This window comes from Trichoplax adhaerens, genomic scaffold (genome assembly GCF_000150275.1).
Source record: "Trichoplax adhaerens TRIADscaffold_2 genomic scaffold, whole genome shotgun sequence".
In the NCBI taxonomy this organism is placed as follows: domain Eukaryota; kingdom Metazoa; phylum Placozoa; class Uniplacotomia; order Trichoplacea; family Trichoplacidae; genus Trichoplax; species Trichoplax adhaerens.
Genome location: NW_002060944.1, coordinates 1,241,379 through 1,258,583, shown reverse-complemented (window position 1 = coordinate 1,258,583; position 17,205 = coordinate 1,241,379). Strand labels below are relative to the sequence as shown.

Sequence of the window (17,205 nt, the reverse complement as noted above, 5' to 3'; positions counted from 1 at the left end):
TATCAACGCTAATATTGGAAATAATTAAATTATAAGGTAGTTAAAATTAAATAAATCTTTAATAGCTGATTTAGATAGTACAATGATACTATTGATCACAATGATATCTCTTTCTGTTATTGGTTATCGTATGTATTTGATCCTATTAGGCGATAGAACAAGACACTTTGTATGACAAGATAGTTACTTATGAAGGGATACAACTAGTGTCTTTATCATGCTAGCAATTGGATGTACAGCGCGATGAAATACTAGAACTTTCATCGTCATCTTTAAGCGGTGTATGCTCTTGGAAGCGATGGAATAAATTACGGAAATGATCAGTAACTCTTCTAAATAGTAGATAAAAGATTTGTTGCAGTCGCTGTCGAAAATATTGATTAAAAACACAAAAAAGTATAGGATTATATAAGCTTGTTAGGAGAAATGAAGTTTGCGATAGATGAACAAGATAGATGAGCACTCCTTTACTATGTTTATAAATTTTACTTAAATTTTGACGCTGAATAGTCATCCAAGCTAATACTATAGTCCAAGGCAAAGCCAGTATCATAAAAGCAATGGTAACAAGAACCGCCATCTTAATAACATCACTGATATATTTACCAGGGTGTCTCGCTCGGCGTATTTGCTGTAGGTGAGTTGGAATAGTTATATAGGGTAGTGCATAGGCTATCGTTCGTTTAAGTTCATTTTGATTATTTGGCATGATTTTTTTACTACGAAAAATCTGTGAATGGCGACGGCGATAGCGTAAACGAGTTATGAGGTATCCATAAGTATAAAACATAATAATTAACGGTACTATATATTGAGTGGTAATTATGATGCCAGCATAAACTTGATTATAAGTGGAATTCTTATATTGGATAACTTCGCATGGAAGATGCATCTGAGGCACAGCGGTAATAATCTGGATAAAAGGGATCGACATTATTATTCCAATTATCCAAGTTATAATTATTATCAAATGTATATTTTTCTTTTTGGTGACCTTTGGATGAGGATGGATTACTGCGTTATATCTTTCGATGCTCATTGCAGTTAGAGTTTGTGTTGCAGTAATATAAGTAATTAACTGGCATGGCCCAAAGAACTTGCAAACGATACGCAATGATGATATTGGCCAGTCCATGGATTCAAAGACGCCTAAAGCTATAGTATATATTAAAATTGATGCTGCACAAATGGCATCCGCAAGAGTCATATTGGCTATCAGATAATATGTTGGTTTATGTAAAGTTTTAGTCGTACGTATGGTAATTAAGATAAATAAGTTACCAATAATTGCTACGCAAGAGAATGGAAAAAAAATCCCTATAAAAATGGCGACATCATCAGTTGAATTCTTAATCGCCATGATAAATTAAGTAGCTTGATGATCCTATGCTACCGTATGTATTTGTATTAGTCAGGGTGTGAATAGTGATTTCTTTTACTTCTTTCCTTTCCTTGGCAGTTTGATCTTCAATCGACAATAGGTTATGATGAATAAGAGAAGAACATGCAGGATTTTAAGTTTTGCTATATAAATTACCTACAAATATTAAACAAGAGATTAAAATTATATAATTTTCTACTTCCTTTTCTCTTGTGAACAAAAGCTTATATCGACAATAGATCGGATAATCAAAAATAGCTAGGAAGCATTTTAAGTTTGAGAGTATAAATTACTTGCAAAATCGACTAAGAAATTAGAACTACTTTCTCTACCGCTTACTTCCTTGCAAATAAATCTCTACTCCATCAACTTTTCGTAGCCGTAAGTGATTAGGAAACGTTTTGATTACAGTATGAGTTCCAACGTGCTGATTACTAGTTTTGTAAAAATAGCTAATATCAAAAAGTAGAATGTAACAACTAATAAGTCTAAAGCTTATACTGCTATTTATATGATCTGGTCTAGATAAATCAAGCTAGGATAGTTATATTTATAAACTATATTACCAATTAGCGAACAATGACCGTATGTCTTTACTATAACTCTGTTTATTATTAGTATCAATAGAACATGGTAAATAATCTGCTGCTTCGTAAAGTAATAAATAATTTACTAAGGACTTGCAAAATAATTATAATTTCCATCGTACTCGTAAACAGAGATGATAGTGATGACAAACATTATCCAATTTATGCTAGTATAACGAGAAAGAGACGAAGATTGAAGATAAATAGTTAATAATTCGATCAAATCGTTAATTAATGTAATTTATTGTCATTATACTGTAGTTAAAATAAATAGTAACAAACATCGATTACCTTAACGGCTATTCTGTTCTCTTGAATAATTTATAATACAAAATATTACCGCTATTTCTAGCCAGAGAATTTATCCGGAAGTAAATTAATTCGAAATTTCTGTAAAGTGTGTTATACAGCTTTATCTAATTCTAAAGACGTTGATTGCCAATGACATCAGCCAGATTTCCGCTTACAGATCCCAAATCTTGAGTAAAAGATCAATCTTAAATTATTTGTTATCTTGTTGATTAAATGCTTATCGTATACGTGTATGTATATTTGTTCTTTTCTTTATAAACTTGATTTATATACAGTATTTTTTATTTGAATCATAACCTCATATTAGTAATAATCTCATGAAAGCACTCGAAACTCTTTATTTGAGTTATTAATAAAGCATTATTTCATAAATTTATTTGTATCTATTTCTTTATTGGTAAAGTGCAATAATATGCTGAATGAACTTGTAGAAAGTTGAAAATAGAATTAAGAAAGATTAATACGCTCATTTTAACGTAATATTTATCGTAAAAATAGCATAACACTGTTCATCAAATATTTGCATCATTATCAAGCCGGATATGAGCCGTAAATCATGTCTTGTGTGATGTCTATAACTAATCTAAATATACGAAGCAGACATCTTTGAGTATGAATACCAAACATGAAAATGAACTCAAGTCAAACGATAATTTTACATCTCTAGTATAGCAGAGGCTTAGATGTATTCTAAAACAGTAAAATTTATTGTTAATCTTATTAATTCAGGTAGCAAATCGCCATTGCCGTACATATGCAGTGAATTGGATCATTTCTGAGTTCAATTATCTGAAGAAAATTGATTATTTTATAAACTAAGTAAGAACGAGTCTTTGTATCATAATTACTTTTAATCAAATTATGTTTCTAAGATGGTGAGACATTACAACACTTATTTTTCAAGTTTTCAGACATGACGGTAATATCGTGGAAACAATCTTATCATAACTTACAGGGTCATGACTCTGCTAGGCGGTACGAGTCATGACAGTACAATCGAACAGTTAACAATTATTAACTTCGTATTAGCAATAATGAGAAAACTGTATCAGTTGCATTCGATGTTTCATCTTTAGTGAGACATAATCATAAGCTTTTATATATTTAATCTATAGCACTTTTTGCTAGTCAAACAGAAATGAAGACGAACACGCACTTAAATTCTACACTTGAACATCATTCGTAATTAAAATTCAAAATACCAAGGTCGCACAACTTATCTCATTGCTGCTTGGAGATTTATCGCAATAGAAAATGTTTGCTTAGCCAAAGGAGAAGTAAGATTATATTACAAGAAATTTATACAAACATTAATATACTATAAAAGCAGGACATAAAACTCATTCTACGTCATAAAATTTAAAGAAGTATAGCCTATGCGGAATTTTAAAAATTCTTAACATCTGATATATTTGATATCGATATTTTCTTTTATACAATACTGCACTACACAAATAATATCTCTTTAATTCTCAATTTCCGGAAAAATTTCAGTTATTAACGTATCCAGTAAAACATAAAGGAGCTATAAAAGAAGTGTATTTTAAAATTCATTAGCAATGCAGTGTTATCCAGTTATAATTCCTACGTGAAATAGAAAATACTGTTGAATAATTACCTGCCGGTTTAATTTGGGATACTGCAGCATTTGAAATGCAATACCGACTCCATCACGATATTTCGATTTACCAATCCATTTTGGTAGAAGGTCTACATATATAATAGTTGGTGTGGGATTCATACATAGCGTTTATAATTATTACTCTATTTGCTGTATTGCTTTTTAACGCGATTTAATGTACATTTCAAAATATAGATTCTTTACCTGGAAGAAAGCTTATAAAACGCTCAAACGCCTCAGTCTTTTTTGCCTCAATTTCAGCCTGTGTCCTATTTTAATGTCAAAATTAAAGCCGTGTCACTTAACTGAAAGATATATTGTAATCCTCACTTCCTTTATTGATATAAATTATAATATATGTTTCATCATACTTTGGAGAATCCGGAGGACCGAAGATGGCATCTAAAAAGTTTATGAATTTAGTGGTTACAACGAATGTAAGTCACGGTATTTATTCATATGACGTTGGTTAAAAATAATTATCCACATGAGATATATAATACCTTGTAACAACTTGATTATAGTTACTTGGTAATACTCATTCTCCAGCTTCGCTAACCTTACCGTTATCAACCTAGGTTAAAGCATTTATTATACCAATAAATTTGAAGCAAACGAGGGATTTTAATTCGTGGCTATCACATATTTCTACTCCTAAATGTTTATTCAGCTATAACGTAATCTATTATTAGCTTACCTATCTAGAATATTTTCTAAAAGGCTGTCTGGTAAGGCTTTCAATACTAATAAAAGAAGTTTTGATATTCCACTGGCTTTAAATACGTGATGTGCTGCATTTTTTAATCATATTAAGAAATTAGCATTAATGCCAGCTTATCGCTTACTTTATTAAATATATATAGAAAATATATCAAAACTGAGCGCACCTAAGTAGATGAAGTAATCTGTCATCTTTGTGAACGGGATTACTTTATTGTCTAAGAAAAATATGAAAGATTAGCCGGGCCATTTTGTATCTAAATCATAAAGCTCTATAGTAATAATATTACCGTCTGACTCCTTCACATCCTCGAAAGAGTGTCTGTGATAATAAATTACGGCAACGAAAGGACATTGGTATTTGTTAGACATTAAATTAAAGCCGCCAGGCAATTAATCAATATTTACTATAGTTAAAAATGATTTCACAATTATAGCAATATTTAACAGCTGCGAAGGGCTGATTTTGCCTAGCTTACATTTGTAACAGATCACATAAGTCAATTTCAGGCTCAGGAGCTAATTGAAACTGATTGATTAAAAGATATTGGTAAATGACACATAGGTAAACTGTTAATCAGAAATATTGTAATCTACTGACCTCAGGTACTTCTGTATCTTGTGATATACTTAGTCTATAACAGATGGAATAAAATATATTACGAACTGAATCGTGTATATTGCATGCTACAATTCATACACGGGTCGGCCATAATTGTTCAGCTAATGTTTTAATTGTATAACTTATGAGGTTTTCAACTGACCTCCCACTATCGTTGTCTGCTTCAATGGCCGTATGAGCGAAGTTCTGAAGGAAGATATCGATGGACTGCCCTTTCTATATGGCGTTAGTAATAATTGCAATAGTTATCATTTATTGTTATAAGAACGAATACATATTAATTAATGAAACTTAAAAATCTATTTACCTCCTTTTTAAACATTGTTGGGACCTGCTTGAAAAATTTATCTTGGAAGAAGTAAGCAATATGACATATTCCATTTCAGATGATAAATATTTGATTAAGATCTGGAAAAATAAGTAAATGATATTACCGTAGAGAGCAGTACCTGCTTTCTTAAGGATTACATCGGGTTCGAACATGTGTTCGAATCTTTCATCAGGTGACAGAAATGCATATAGTAGACCACTTGATGTTAGGAAAGGCTTCGAACAAAGATCCTGATAAATAAACAGTTGGGTTATGTGTACAGTTTTTTTACTGTAACGCACTGAAATATCCTTGTTAAAATATGCTACAACTCTAACTTGTAAATAGTGCTCCATGAACATTTTCCTAGATTCGAAAAATTCCCAGGATTTATTACTAAACGCTTTCCTGTTCGGTAATAAACTATCATCCAGATTCTCTGCAATTATAAACGTCTAAACTATGAGATTCAAATATTATCAATAACATCTCTTCTGAATAGGAATATAAGTTACGATTATTTGCCTTTTGAAGTTACCTTCATGAAATTCCTTTAGCTTATTATGGAGAACGTAGAATTCCATCAATCCCCTACGAAAAATGATAGGATATACAAGCCTAATAAATACAACTATTTCCCTTATAAATGTAGGGCAATGACTTAAATTTTTTGGTTTAACTACAAATGCTTGCTTGTTGTCATACAAGCAACTACTTAATTAGCAATTTAAGGCCGCATAGTTGTGAACCTTCTGACAGTCCATGCACGCTCATCAGCAGTATTGCCTGTTATCACATAAAAAGATAAAGATGTTAAATGTGTACAGTCTGTTAACTTGTATGGTAATCTTAAATCGTACTGTCTTCCGATTCTTCTCTCCTTGAAACAGAAATGTGATAAGCAGAAATCTACAGAAAGATAAATACACCATGTCGTTAAATTATCAAGTTTGAAACATTGAAGTTTCCCAATATCAACGAGCAAATTGGTACCTGTCTTCCATTACTATCGCTTTTAACGGTTGCTTCAGGAACTTCGATAAACCACTTGCTTATGTCGTAATTCTGATCGAATAATAACTCCGAAGCGTTGCTTTCAGACTTCTGTCTACCATAAGCTGTTTCGCCAATTCCATCATGTGAATTGCTGTGTGAGCCAATTTCCTAAATATGTAATAAATCTGGCATAAATCTTGCTCCTGACATAATAACGTTAACGATGCGTAACTACTAGAATGGGATTATCTTTATCAATTACCACCTCTTTATCATCGATTATACTTGAACGGCTTGACCCTTCCACTATTTTCACAAGTTAAAATAAAAGCATAACAAAAATCTGTGGTTAATATGATAGGTCAAAATAGTGTAATTATAACATGTCCGTACCCAATCCGGGCATTGATTTTTTTTTAGAAGCTGGCATCTTGTGCGCTGAACTCTTCCTACCCCACGAAATTCTCTTATCCTTATTTTCATTAGTTTTTTGAGAAAATTTGATTTTGTAAAACTACAATAAAATATACAAACGCAAACGTATTATGAACTAAGAGACCGTCTAGATACTGCATGGAAAGCAACCCTTGTTGCTGTTGTAATTTTCATATTTGCAGCCGAACCCAATCCGATAGTACCTCTTCCGACTCATAAAAGTTTGGCAAATATACATTTTCTAATGTTGCCATTATGTATCCGTATGCACGATACAGTGGATTTGCTAAACGAATGTAAAGTAGCGCATCTTTCTTGTTGGCGATAAGCTTTTCTATTTCAGAGACGATACCTCGGGAACACGGAATTTTACTGGGAGCATCAGGCGCGAAATATTCTGCATATATTTGCAGAGCCTGTCTATTTATGTCTTCAATTTCATTCGATGCCGAATTTACTTTGGAACCGCGGTTAGTAAAATCCTCTATTGTATTGAGCAACAGTAATTTTATTAACATTGCACGTCACGAAATCTTTAATGCTATAGATATGCAAGGACGGTTTGTAAGTCTAATCTTACCTACAGTCCTGCAAAAACTAACTAGATGAATGACGCCTCTTCGTTGCATAAATTTTTGAAAAGGAAATAACATCGTTGGCTCTGACATAGCTTTCTGCAAGGACGTATGGAAGGGCTAATAGGGAAAGAATAGGTCATAGATTAAAAATTAAAAAAGGTACTCAAAAAATTATGATGCATATGCGTTTACATGGCAGATCGATACAGTTTTCCTCTTTTGAAACGCTGATAGAATGGGCACTCGAGGTAAGTGAGAATCATCAGGACAATCGATCTATTTTATACGCCAAATTCAATATAGTTAATAAATGCATGGGAAGGAGCCTAACAGTTTGCTAAACATCGGTTGTCTAGTTTACCTTTGTTGGATCACAGAATGAATATATGGCTGTGTTGATTACATTCTACATCAAGTACATATGCATGAAATTGAAATACAACGAAAAAAGTTTTAGTTTAGCAATTTACGATAGGAGGTAAGAATTCTTATCAATAACCTACACAACTTATGGCACTAAATAAAAATAAAATAATTTCATTTTGAATAAAAATTATTAATTATTATAAACATGATATTTTGCGATCCATACCGGTTCAGATACAGTATGTAGAGCTTTATGCAAAATCGTGCAGCAAAAAATTTCTCTGAAGAGGGTACGAAGTGACCTTTACGAATTAGTAGATAGAGGTTACAGATTGCCATATATTCGGCGATATCCAGTATTGAAAAATAATCAAATATGACAAGAGCAAGACTTCAACTAGTGTACCTGCAATTCTCTAGATCTGCGGGAATAACGATTGTTACGATTGAATTTGCTAGAGATCGTAAATAAAACACTTCTTTTTCTTTACTTCTCATGGCAACATGTAAATTCGGTCCCAATAAACGTAAAGTTTCTAATTCAAGATCTTTTTCATTACCATCGCCTATACATTAATTGTTGCGTATTAATTAAGTTTGACTGATAGTCAAATTTCAGCCTTTATACCCCACATAATTAGTTCTGCGGTGATAATGATAAATAAAGCATAGTCTTACAGAGCTGTTTTGCTTTCACAAAAACATCTAGTTGCTGAAATGAGGCCTTAAATACTTTTTCCATTAGTACTGAAGTTAAGTCGATCTGAAAGTGTTTGAAATTGTAAAGAAAATATAAAAAATATCCATCATTGCTGTACAAAAAATAAATATGCAGTAATCACAGAAGGTATACAGTAAAACTAGAGCATTTTATGCGATATTTTACCCTTATAGCTCTAACGGTAAGGCTGGAAACAATAAATCGAATCGACTCTCTGATGCTGTTCACTAGGCCTTCATGAGAGCTGAATTGGCTACAAATAAATTGGATGGAATATGTTACTATACAAACATACTGCATTGTATGGTAGCTGTTGCAGATTATGATTGATGAAAGTATAGAACGTTATCTTGCTTCTACGGTAAAAGCATACCTGTACCAATAATAGACATAATTCTCCAAAAGTAAATTGAAAAACTAGCAGTAGAACCACCGTTAGTGCAAAGAAATATTATGATGTAATTCAGTGTAAATATATACCGAGAAGCAGTTGCCTACCTCCGTTAAGGCGTCATCGACTTTTTCCGTTACCGAAGTGTTTATCCAAGGCTATAAAGGGAATTGGCAAATGAGAAAGGAAATACGCATTACTACGATATCATTCAGGCACAAATTGTTGTAAAATATAGTGAGGTAGTTACGGATGTACGAATATAAATAATGATGGTGTCGTTTAAAATTCACCTCTAGCTGGGAAACGGTTGACATGGGTCTAATGGTTAACAGAAATAGAATATTTTAATATTATGAGTAGGATGCAATGAAAGAATGTTTTTAAGCAGTTTGTATTGTGGTAAACAGTTTCATCAATTGGAATACAGAATTGTACAAGCACGTTAGCATACAATATGCATGAATGTAATAGACATGAAGGTTAATTTTTGAACGTTTTTCATGATTAGGCTGGCTTCCATCATAACAATATTTAAGGATCAGAATACGAATGAATGTACGTATTCAATCCTATTTCTTTGCATACCGATGCCTTCTGCAACCAGGGGTGTCACAAACTTTGCACACGCTACTATCGACTCGCTTTCTAGGCTATAGTTCAAAATATATGGCCAAATAGACAAATTGAGTTGTTTTATCACCAGAATTGATAACAAAGATAATGCTATGCCAATTGCATCCACTGATATTAGGTTTACAATCATTATTTATTTTCCAAATATATACAGTATATATATATATATATATATATATATTGTTCTAGGCGTATTAATCAAGGCTGCCAACATTGATCGCACTAAAAGGTATTGTACGCTTACCTTCTTCTTTCTCGTTAGCATGATCACCTCAGTTAAATGTCGGTATGTGCTAGAGAAAGACGATGGAAAAGATAAATCAAGCATAGAAGGTGTGAATAATCATTTACGACAGCAAAAACAAGGAGTGAACAAGGTCAATATTTCTTGACTATGAAAGTTAATCAGTAGTTGTACTTTTAAGAGCATACCTGTAACATGATAGACTAGCATAAAATCCAAGCCCAGCGACCCATAAACCAATGAGTAGATGGATACGACTGTTTATATTATGAAGAAATGGACAACATTGTTATCCAATTAAAATTGAAAAGGAGCAAGAAGAATTGGAATCCAATTCAAATGGACAGCTCCATCCATATAATTAGTGCTGCTTAATATTACTATTTATGTTTTTTTGTTGCCTTACATGGATAACGTAAAGGTTAGGAATAGCAACATGATAGCCACAAAAAGTAGGCCATCATGGATTTGGTTGCCATTCAGTAATACCATATTTCCACTTGATAGAGCATTGATCCTCGATGAGGAAGAAGTTGCTTCTACTGTAACCAATACCCCTGAAGTATTCACTCAACTTGAAACATCAAATAGTACTAGAATTACAATAGAAAGAAGCCAAATGAGCTTAAAACGCGATTTTATCCTAGCATCCACTCCAGTATCCAGAGGTAGGTGAATAAAACTCCAAGGTTACCTCATCACACCAGGCCGTTTAGGTCCGTGAAGCGCTTTTTAAGCGAGTCGCCGTACTATTGCATAAATATTAGAGAATCGTATACCTCATTAGATATAGTTCTACGCAGTACCCTAGACCTTCTCCGTGTCATCAGGTGTGCAAGGAACTCTACCGGACTCGCGGACGGACAGTCGAGTTGCAGACCATGGTGCATCCTTGTGTACGCTAGTGTACTGTACACGATGACTACCTCTGTGGCTGTTTAGGAATACAGGACTACTACTGCTAGTACTGTACATTAGGTCCACGGACTGCTCAAGAAGCAATTTTATCCTAGAGTAAACTCTCATCTCCACTTCTACCTCACTCTTACTTTATATAATATACTGCATATGTGTATTCTAAAGCAAGAGTAGAGATGTGGCGATGTGCATTCTAACGTAAGAGTAGGGATATGGAGATGTGCATTCTAAAGTAAGAGTAGGGATATCGAGATGTGCATTCTAAATTAAGAGTAGGGATGTGGCGATGTGCATTCTAAAGTAAGAGTAGGGATATCGAGATGTGCATTCTAAAGTAAGAGTAGGGATATCGAGATGTGCATTCTAAAGTAAGAGTAGGGATATCGAGATGTGCATTCTAAAGTAAGAGTAGGGATATCGAGACGTGCATTCTAAAGTAAGAGTAGGGATATCGAGACGTGCATTCTAAAGTAAGAGTAGGGATATCGAGATGTGCATTCTAAAGTAAGAGTAGGGATATCGAGATGTGCATTCTAAAGTAAGAGTAGGGATATCGAGACGTGCATTCTAAAGTAAGAGTAGAGATATCGAGACGTGCATTCTAAAGTAAGAGTAGGGATATCGAGATGTGCATTCTAAAGTAAGAGTAGGGATATCGAGATGTGCATTCTAAAGTAAGAGTAGAGATATCGAGACGTGCATTCTAAAGTAAGAGTAGGGATATCGAGATGTGCATTCTAAAGTAAGAGTAGGGATATCGAGACGTGCATTCTAAAGTAAGAGTAGAGATATCGAGACGTGCATTCTAAAGTAAGAGTAGAGATATCGAGACGTGCATTCTAAAGTAAGAGTAGGGATATCGAGATGTGCATTCTAAAGTAAGAGTAGGGATATCGAGATGTGCATTCTAAAGTAAGAGTAGGGATATGGAGATGTGCATTCTAAAGTAAGAGTAGGGATATCGAGATGTGCATTCTAAAGTAAGAGTAGGGATATCGAGATGTGCATTCTAAAGTAAGAGTAGGGATATCGAGGTGTGCATTCTAAAGTAAGAGTAGGGATATCGAGATGTGCATTCTAAAGTAAGAGAAGGGGTGTAGAGATATGCGTTCTAAAGTAAGAGTAGGGGATGTGGAGGTGGGAGTTTTAGGGTAGAATTTATTCTACAGTAGTCCCTGTTAGTTCTATCATAGGCTAACTTCTACCTCCGATAAATGGACCAATATCAATTGGTATCCGTCCATTGGCAATATTAAGCCCTTTCAACTCAGCGCAAACTGATTTCCCATTAATTAAGCCTGTCCATATTACCATTTCGATTTTTGATACTTCAAAAAAATGAAATAGTGCTATACTAGAACATATATACTGTCGATACTGTAGCAGTGTTACACCCATCGAGGACTACTGCAGAGCTAAAGAAAAACACCTCTATGGCTGCGATAGGGACTTCTAAAGAGAAATAGTTTTCCTTGAAGTTCCTGGTTAGGCTAGCTGTCGACAGCTACCAATAGCGCTTCATGAAAATATCGCATTAGGAAGTTACTGAAATTGAATAAGTTTTCAAAAGTAAATTTGTAATCTGCATGCTCTCCTGACTCCAATGATATTGTGATGGTCAATGCTCAACCTCGAACCTTAAAGGCTTTACAAGTCAACCTGGAAATTTTTGACAATCCTAGGATTGATCAGATCGGTAATACAAGTTGTAAGCTATAAAGATTGTTGATATCACTTTATAGCCGGGCTTACACGCCAGGCGTGTTAGCGTCTTAGTAGTCATGTACGGCTTAGCTGAGAATACATCAGGCTGTATAAAGTATAGTACAGTAGTTCTAGAGTTGCAGCACCCAAGGAAAGTAAATCTGTGGCTATTCCTTGGAAAATGTGTGACCAAATTTGTAGAGTTTCTATTTCTGCCAAGTTTGACTGCCAGACACTTTCCTGGCTATTTGTTTGATGCTTGCAGTCAGACTCAGACTCATACAGATAATTGCCGTGGGCTCACAGATCTAGCTTGAGCAGCCTGCGTTTAACAGTAACTCTCTTCTTTCTTTACGTATGTACTGTAGCACCTACACTGGACTCTAAAGACATCATGCAAAGTAGCGAGCATTTAGGGTCATTCAGCCATTGGAATTTTCCATCAAGTACAAACATATTGGTATTAATTCGTGCTATTGCAACTTCGCTGGAGTACCTAAATCGAAAGTACTAATACTTCTGCGATATCCTATCACAGTAGAACTTTACTCACTAATCCTGATTGGACACAGTATTCTACTGTGCGTAGGCTCACTAAATTACACGAACAATATAGTTTGAAACTAACTGAGCTTTTAACTTGTAAATATCTTACGAAGGTCTCTTTTCCTGTACCATTACTAAAGTATGCAGTAAAGCAACAATATCCGACATGCAGTACAAAGTTGCTAGCTGTAACCACTAGTATTGCATTCATGTCATCTAATTGCTATTAATAAACATAGAGTATCTTCATTTAACAGGTAAACTTTATTGTAACCGATGCATTTTTACAACAATTTTCGATAGCTTCACGGAATGACGTAAAACTGGTTAACAGCCATTCACTTAATGCTGGCGAGCCATCCATGCAGATAAGGGACCATGATCCTTCAAATACTGACAACCAACACCGTCAGATAGCAATTTACCATCTTGCTGCATCTGTAAATAGTCTTCTTTATCCCATTTAGTAAATCCCCATTTCTTAGAAACATAAATCTTTAAAATATCAAAGAAGGATTTAATAAATAACCATACTTGCAATGTCATCTGTATTGATAGTTCAATCAGCTTATACAGATACTCGTAGATTAAACAACAAAAAACGGATGATCGGTAACTATTGTTGTTATTTGTTTATAATCGAGGAGATTGTTACCTTTTGGCGTCCAGGGAACTTAAATTTAGCACGTCTTAAAGCTTCAATAGCCTTAGCTTGGTGATTATCTTTTGTCCTGATTGAGATAAGAGGCTGTCCGATTTTTACACGAGCTACAGTGCCGTAAGGTTTACCAAAGGCACCACGCATACCTGTTTGCAATCTAATGGAATAAACACCATGTCATTAACTAAATTAGAGTATCTATGATTTTAGTAGGCAAAGACCAACAGATCGGGCTAATGTTAATATAGTCCGGACAATTCTATTTCACTTTCACTAGTGTAACTACTAACGATTACCATTCATGAGAGTTTATATTGCTAAAACTTTGAGAAAGTGCGGCATGACTTTTCCGTTATCATGCCAAGTAGACTTTCTGATGGTAAGAGACTACTACGATCTATAGGTGTATGTCAATTTTGGAAGGAGATTCCTACCTATCGGCACCGGCGCACGACAACATCTTGTTAATACGTAAAACATGGAAAGGATGGACACGTATACGGATATGAAATTGATCTTTCGCGGTGTACTTTACCATGTACTTGTTGCAACAGATACGAGCTGCTTCTAACGCTTCGCTTGACAACTGCTCAAACTCATCTGATACCAAATGGATGCATGTTGGAAAGTCTTCTACATTAGCCTTTTTACGACCCAGATCGTAGATGCGAATTTTGGGATCTATTGAGGTTCATAAATAACGGATTACAATGATTAATAGTTATTTCGTTTTGCATAAGGTTATTAATATGGCACAAAATATCAACGAGCACATAAGAGTATATGATAATATCTTAATATCTGCATTCGCTTGCAGCAATTTCCGAATATTGACAAAATCTTAAAAGTGGGTTACAGAACAACATTGGCCTGCTATATGCATTGCTTCTTCCAGTCAATAAAAACGATCATCTTACCAAAGAATGTAATCTGATGGAAAACTACCAGTACAATATAGTACTACTTTACGCATAGATCGCTGGCACTACTACGACATAATGTTAGATACTACATAAGCAAGCAGTAACGTATTGAAAAAAAATAAATGTTTATGCAGATGTTATTACCGTTGAGCTTATCATAGACGATCACTCACCTGGGACACCACGACAGAAACGCGATTTAGGGTATGCTTTATTCTTGCAATAACGATAGCTGCAAACGAAATCAACTTGTTAGTAACACTTTACAAACTGCTTCATAACCATTTCAGCACAGTATTTTTTCGTCTATTGAGATTTTCTTAAGAAGCAGAGTTTACGGTATGATAGCAAAAGGTAATTATTGTAATATTAGCAATCATTCCTTTACCATCGGGCTGGACGACGACCCATCTTGATAGGCAAGTATTATAAAAAAACTTTTGGACGTAGAACCTATTGAAATTAGAAATGTTGAGTTCATCTTGCCGTCAACAACAGAATTCATTGAAAAAAATTTTCGTTTCAAAGTCAGCAATGTAACTGTGGTTATAAATCTCGAGTCTACAAGAAAATAATACTGCAAAGTATACATTGATGTCATCCACTGCTAAACGGATGAGAGCACCAGCAACTTTTAGCCTATCAACTGTTGTGAATAAGTAAAACTATCTCGATACCTTTCCTGTTTATAAATAAATCAAGTCAAAAAAATCAATGTACTTGGATGCCATTTTACAAATCATTCCAGTACAGTAGAATACAACAAGCATGGAAACTTACTGATACGAATTACGTTTTAGCGTTGATAACTAATTGGAGAATTGTCAATTTCTGTGGATTGGCAGACAACAAGTCCGAGTAGATGAAATGATACGCAGATGGCACACTTTCTGGCTATAATATCACAACATTCGACTTTGTAAGTTACTGACTCATCCGTGACTCATCATATTTTGAATACTGAACGATAGAGCAAGAAAAGGATATTGCACAAGTGCCGTCCATAGTGACTGTAGTGAGCATTGGTTACAAGCGACGCTCGTAAGTGATTTGGTATCCATGATAACATTATATACTGTAGATAACTCTAGAAAATAATATCAACTTTGCCTTCCTAAAATCTAGTGTCGACATGTAGATATAATTTGCCGTTGAAGAAGACATCGACGTGTGTGGATTAACTAACTTTCAGTCTATGGCACTTTGATTTGTATCAAGTCCTACTGTATGCCTACCGGTGTGGTGGTGTATGCATCGATTCAATGATGAATTTGATTCAAGAACGAACTTTGCTGATTATTCCGATCAATGGAAACTAACATGACAAATTGATGTAAAATTCTATTCTCTAAATCTTTTTTACGCTATCAATCATGGATGCATCGACAGATTGAAGATTCCATTAGGATTTTAACAGCTTACCTAAAATTGATATCGCCACCACACTAGGAGCTCCGCCGTCAACTACATGTACAGTACAAGAGGAAGAGTATAAGATCTAAGACGAAGCATTTATAGTCCATTTTTGTGCGAGTGCGCAGTTGAGAAGGAGTGCGTTCTAGAGCATGCGCAATATGCTTGGCCCTACACAGAACGGTAGAAGGGCAAATTCAACCATTACTGCGTAGGGTAAATTAGCCACTCTGTGTTTTTTTTCTTACCTCTATGATTTCAACTGGCGGCAGGCACTACTAAATCATCATTTTTGCTAGCGAGTACAGTAAAAGAAAACCATGGTACAGTACTTAATCATATCTTGCCTAGCACAAATAGAGAGCGAACACAATATCACCGGTCAAGAAGAGTGAGGGAGGACCCTCAATATCAGACTGGTCCATCATGCTGTGTCATGCTGTCGGCTGTCCGCTGTCCGCTGGCAGAGGCTTTTTTCTTCAGGAAGCATCCATCCGTACGTCTATCTAGGATCATGGTACAGAGTACAGATGTACAGACGTACAGACTTCTCTTATTGACTGTCCCTTCAGCCTTGTTACAAGTGACTGAGAGATGGCTTGTACTAGTAGCTTGTACTGTGTTAAGAATTTTCGAAAAAGAAATAAAATAACTCAATACTGCGGTAAGAATTAGCAATAACATCAAGAGGCGATGGCTCAACATTGTAATGATCTATTTGCGTGAAACTTGACTGAAGTTTCAAGTAAAATATGTTGAAAATTGAAAGAGAATGAATACTGTAAAGGTAACACTACTGCTGATCAACTTTCAATCAGTATACTGTGCAGTACAGTGCAGTAATTGTCATCCATTTTTCTGTCCGTAGCAACTGGATCACATGACAGTCATCCAAAGTTGATGTTGATGTTGAATACATCGTGAGTACTTTAGCGGAGAGTAGAGATGAGTGTTTGGTGATAGAGTAGAGACATAGTGTAGGGAGGTAGAGACATCAATTCAAAAAATCAATCAATGATGGGTAGAACAACTGCAGCAAGTATGCGAGATAAACAACGCTGTCACCAGCAACAGCGTCGTAGCAGTTTTTCACTTCACACATTTCAACATAGAAGAAGCT

The 17,205-nt window shown here is 34.8% G+C and overlaps 3 protein-coding genes across 3 annotated transcripts; all 3 read right to left on the bottom strand.

The window, feature by feature from the left end:
- Positions 1 to 220: 220 nt before the first annotated feature.
- TRIADDRAFT_52978 (uncharacterized protein) lies at positions 221 to 1,207 on the bottom strand (the record flags this gene model as incomplete). Its single annotated transcript, XM_002109160.1, has 1 exon — positions 221 to 1,207. The coding sequence occupies one exon, from the start codon at positions 1,205 to 1,207 to the stop codon at positions 221 to 223; it is 987 nt and encodes a 328-aa protein (XP_002109196.1).
- A 2,538-nt stretch (positions 1,208 to 3,745) lies between these two features.
- Positions 3,746 to 10,412, bottom strand: TRIADDRAFT_52977 (uncharacterized protein; the record flags this gene model as incomplete). The annotated part of the gene is made up of 30 exons (XM_002109159.1): positions 3,746 to 3,805; positions 3,899 to 3,990; positions 4,106 to 4,170; positions 5,101 to 5,150; positions 5,223 to 5,256; positions 5,386 to 5,459; positions 5,551 to 5,591; positions 5,693 to 5,804; positions 5,892 to 5,992; positions 6,092 to 6,144; positions 6,303 to 6,339; positions 6,414 to 6,462; positions 6,547 to 6,717; positions 6,812 to 6,855; positions 6,943 to 7,063; positions 7,188 to 7,468; positions 7,565 to 7,679; positions 7,755 to 7,838; positions 7,924 to 7,968; positions 8,155 to 8,230; positions 8,335 to 8,494; positions 8,607 to 8,691; positions 8,815 to 8,902; positions 9,023 to 9,066; positions 9,148 to 9,198; positions 9,334 to 9,361; positions 9,629 to 9,693; positions 9,921 to 9,969; positions 10,109 to 10,177; positions 10,327 to 10,412. 30 exons carry the CDS (start codon positions 10,410 to 10,412, stop codon positions 3,746 to 3,748), a joined length of 2,430 nt encoding a protein of 809 aa, XP_002109195.1.
- Positions 10,413 to 13,344: 2,932 nt separating this feature from the next.
- On the bottom strand, positions 13,345 to 16,111 carry TRIADDRAFT_63086 (uncharacterized protein). Its single transcript, XM_002109158.1, has 6 exons — positions 16,095 to 16,111; positions 15,061 to 15,125; positions 14,846 to 14,904; positions 14,184 to 14,430; positions 13,744 to 13,906; positions 13,345 to 13,583 (listed from the first exon to the last, which is right to left on the bottom strand). Exons 2-6 carry the CDS (start codon positions 15,081 to 15,083, stop codon positions 13,431 to 13,433), a joined length of 645 nt encoding a protein of 214 aa, XP_002109194.1. The 5' UTR covers positions 15,084 to 15,125; positions 16,095 to 16,111; the 3' UTR covers positions 13,345 to 13,430.
- Between the last annotated feature and the right edge of the window lie 1,094 nt (positions 16,112 to 17,205).

Bases quoted from the DNA above. Each gene is read 5' to 3' on its own strand.
- TRIADDRAFT_63086 (XM_002109158.1), bottom strand. From the start codon at position 15,083: ATGGGTCGTCGTCCAGCCCGATG. The intron at 14,431-14,845 runs GTGAGTGATCGT...GAACCTCAATAG, and splicing joins TTTCTGTCGTGGTGTCCCAG to ATCCCAAAATTCGCATCTAC. The intron at 13,584-13,743 runs GTAACAATCTCC...GATATTTTAAAG, and splicing joins AGTTCCCTGGACGCCAAAAG to ATTTATGTTTCTAAGAAATG.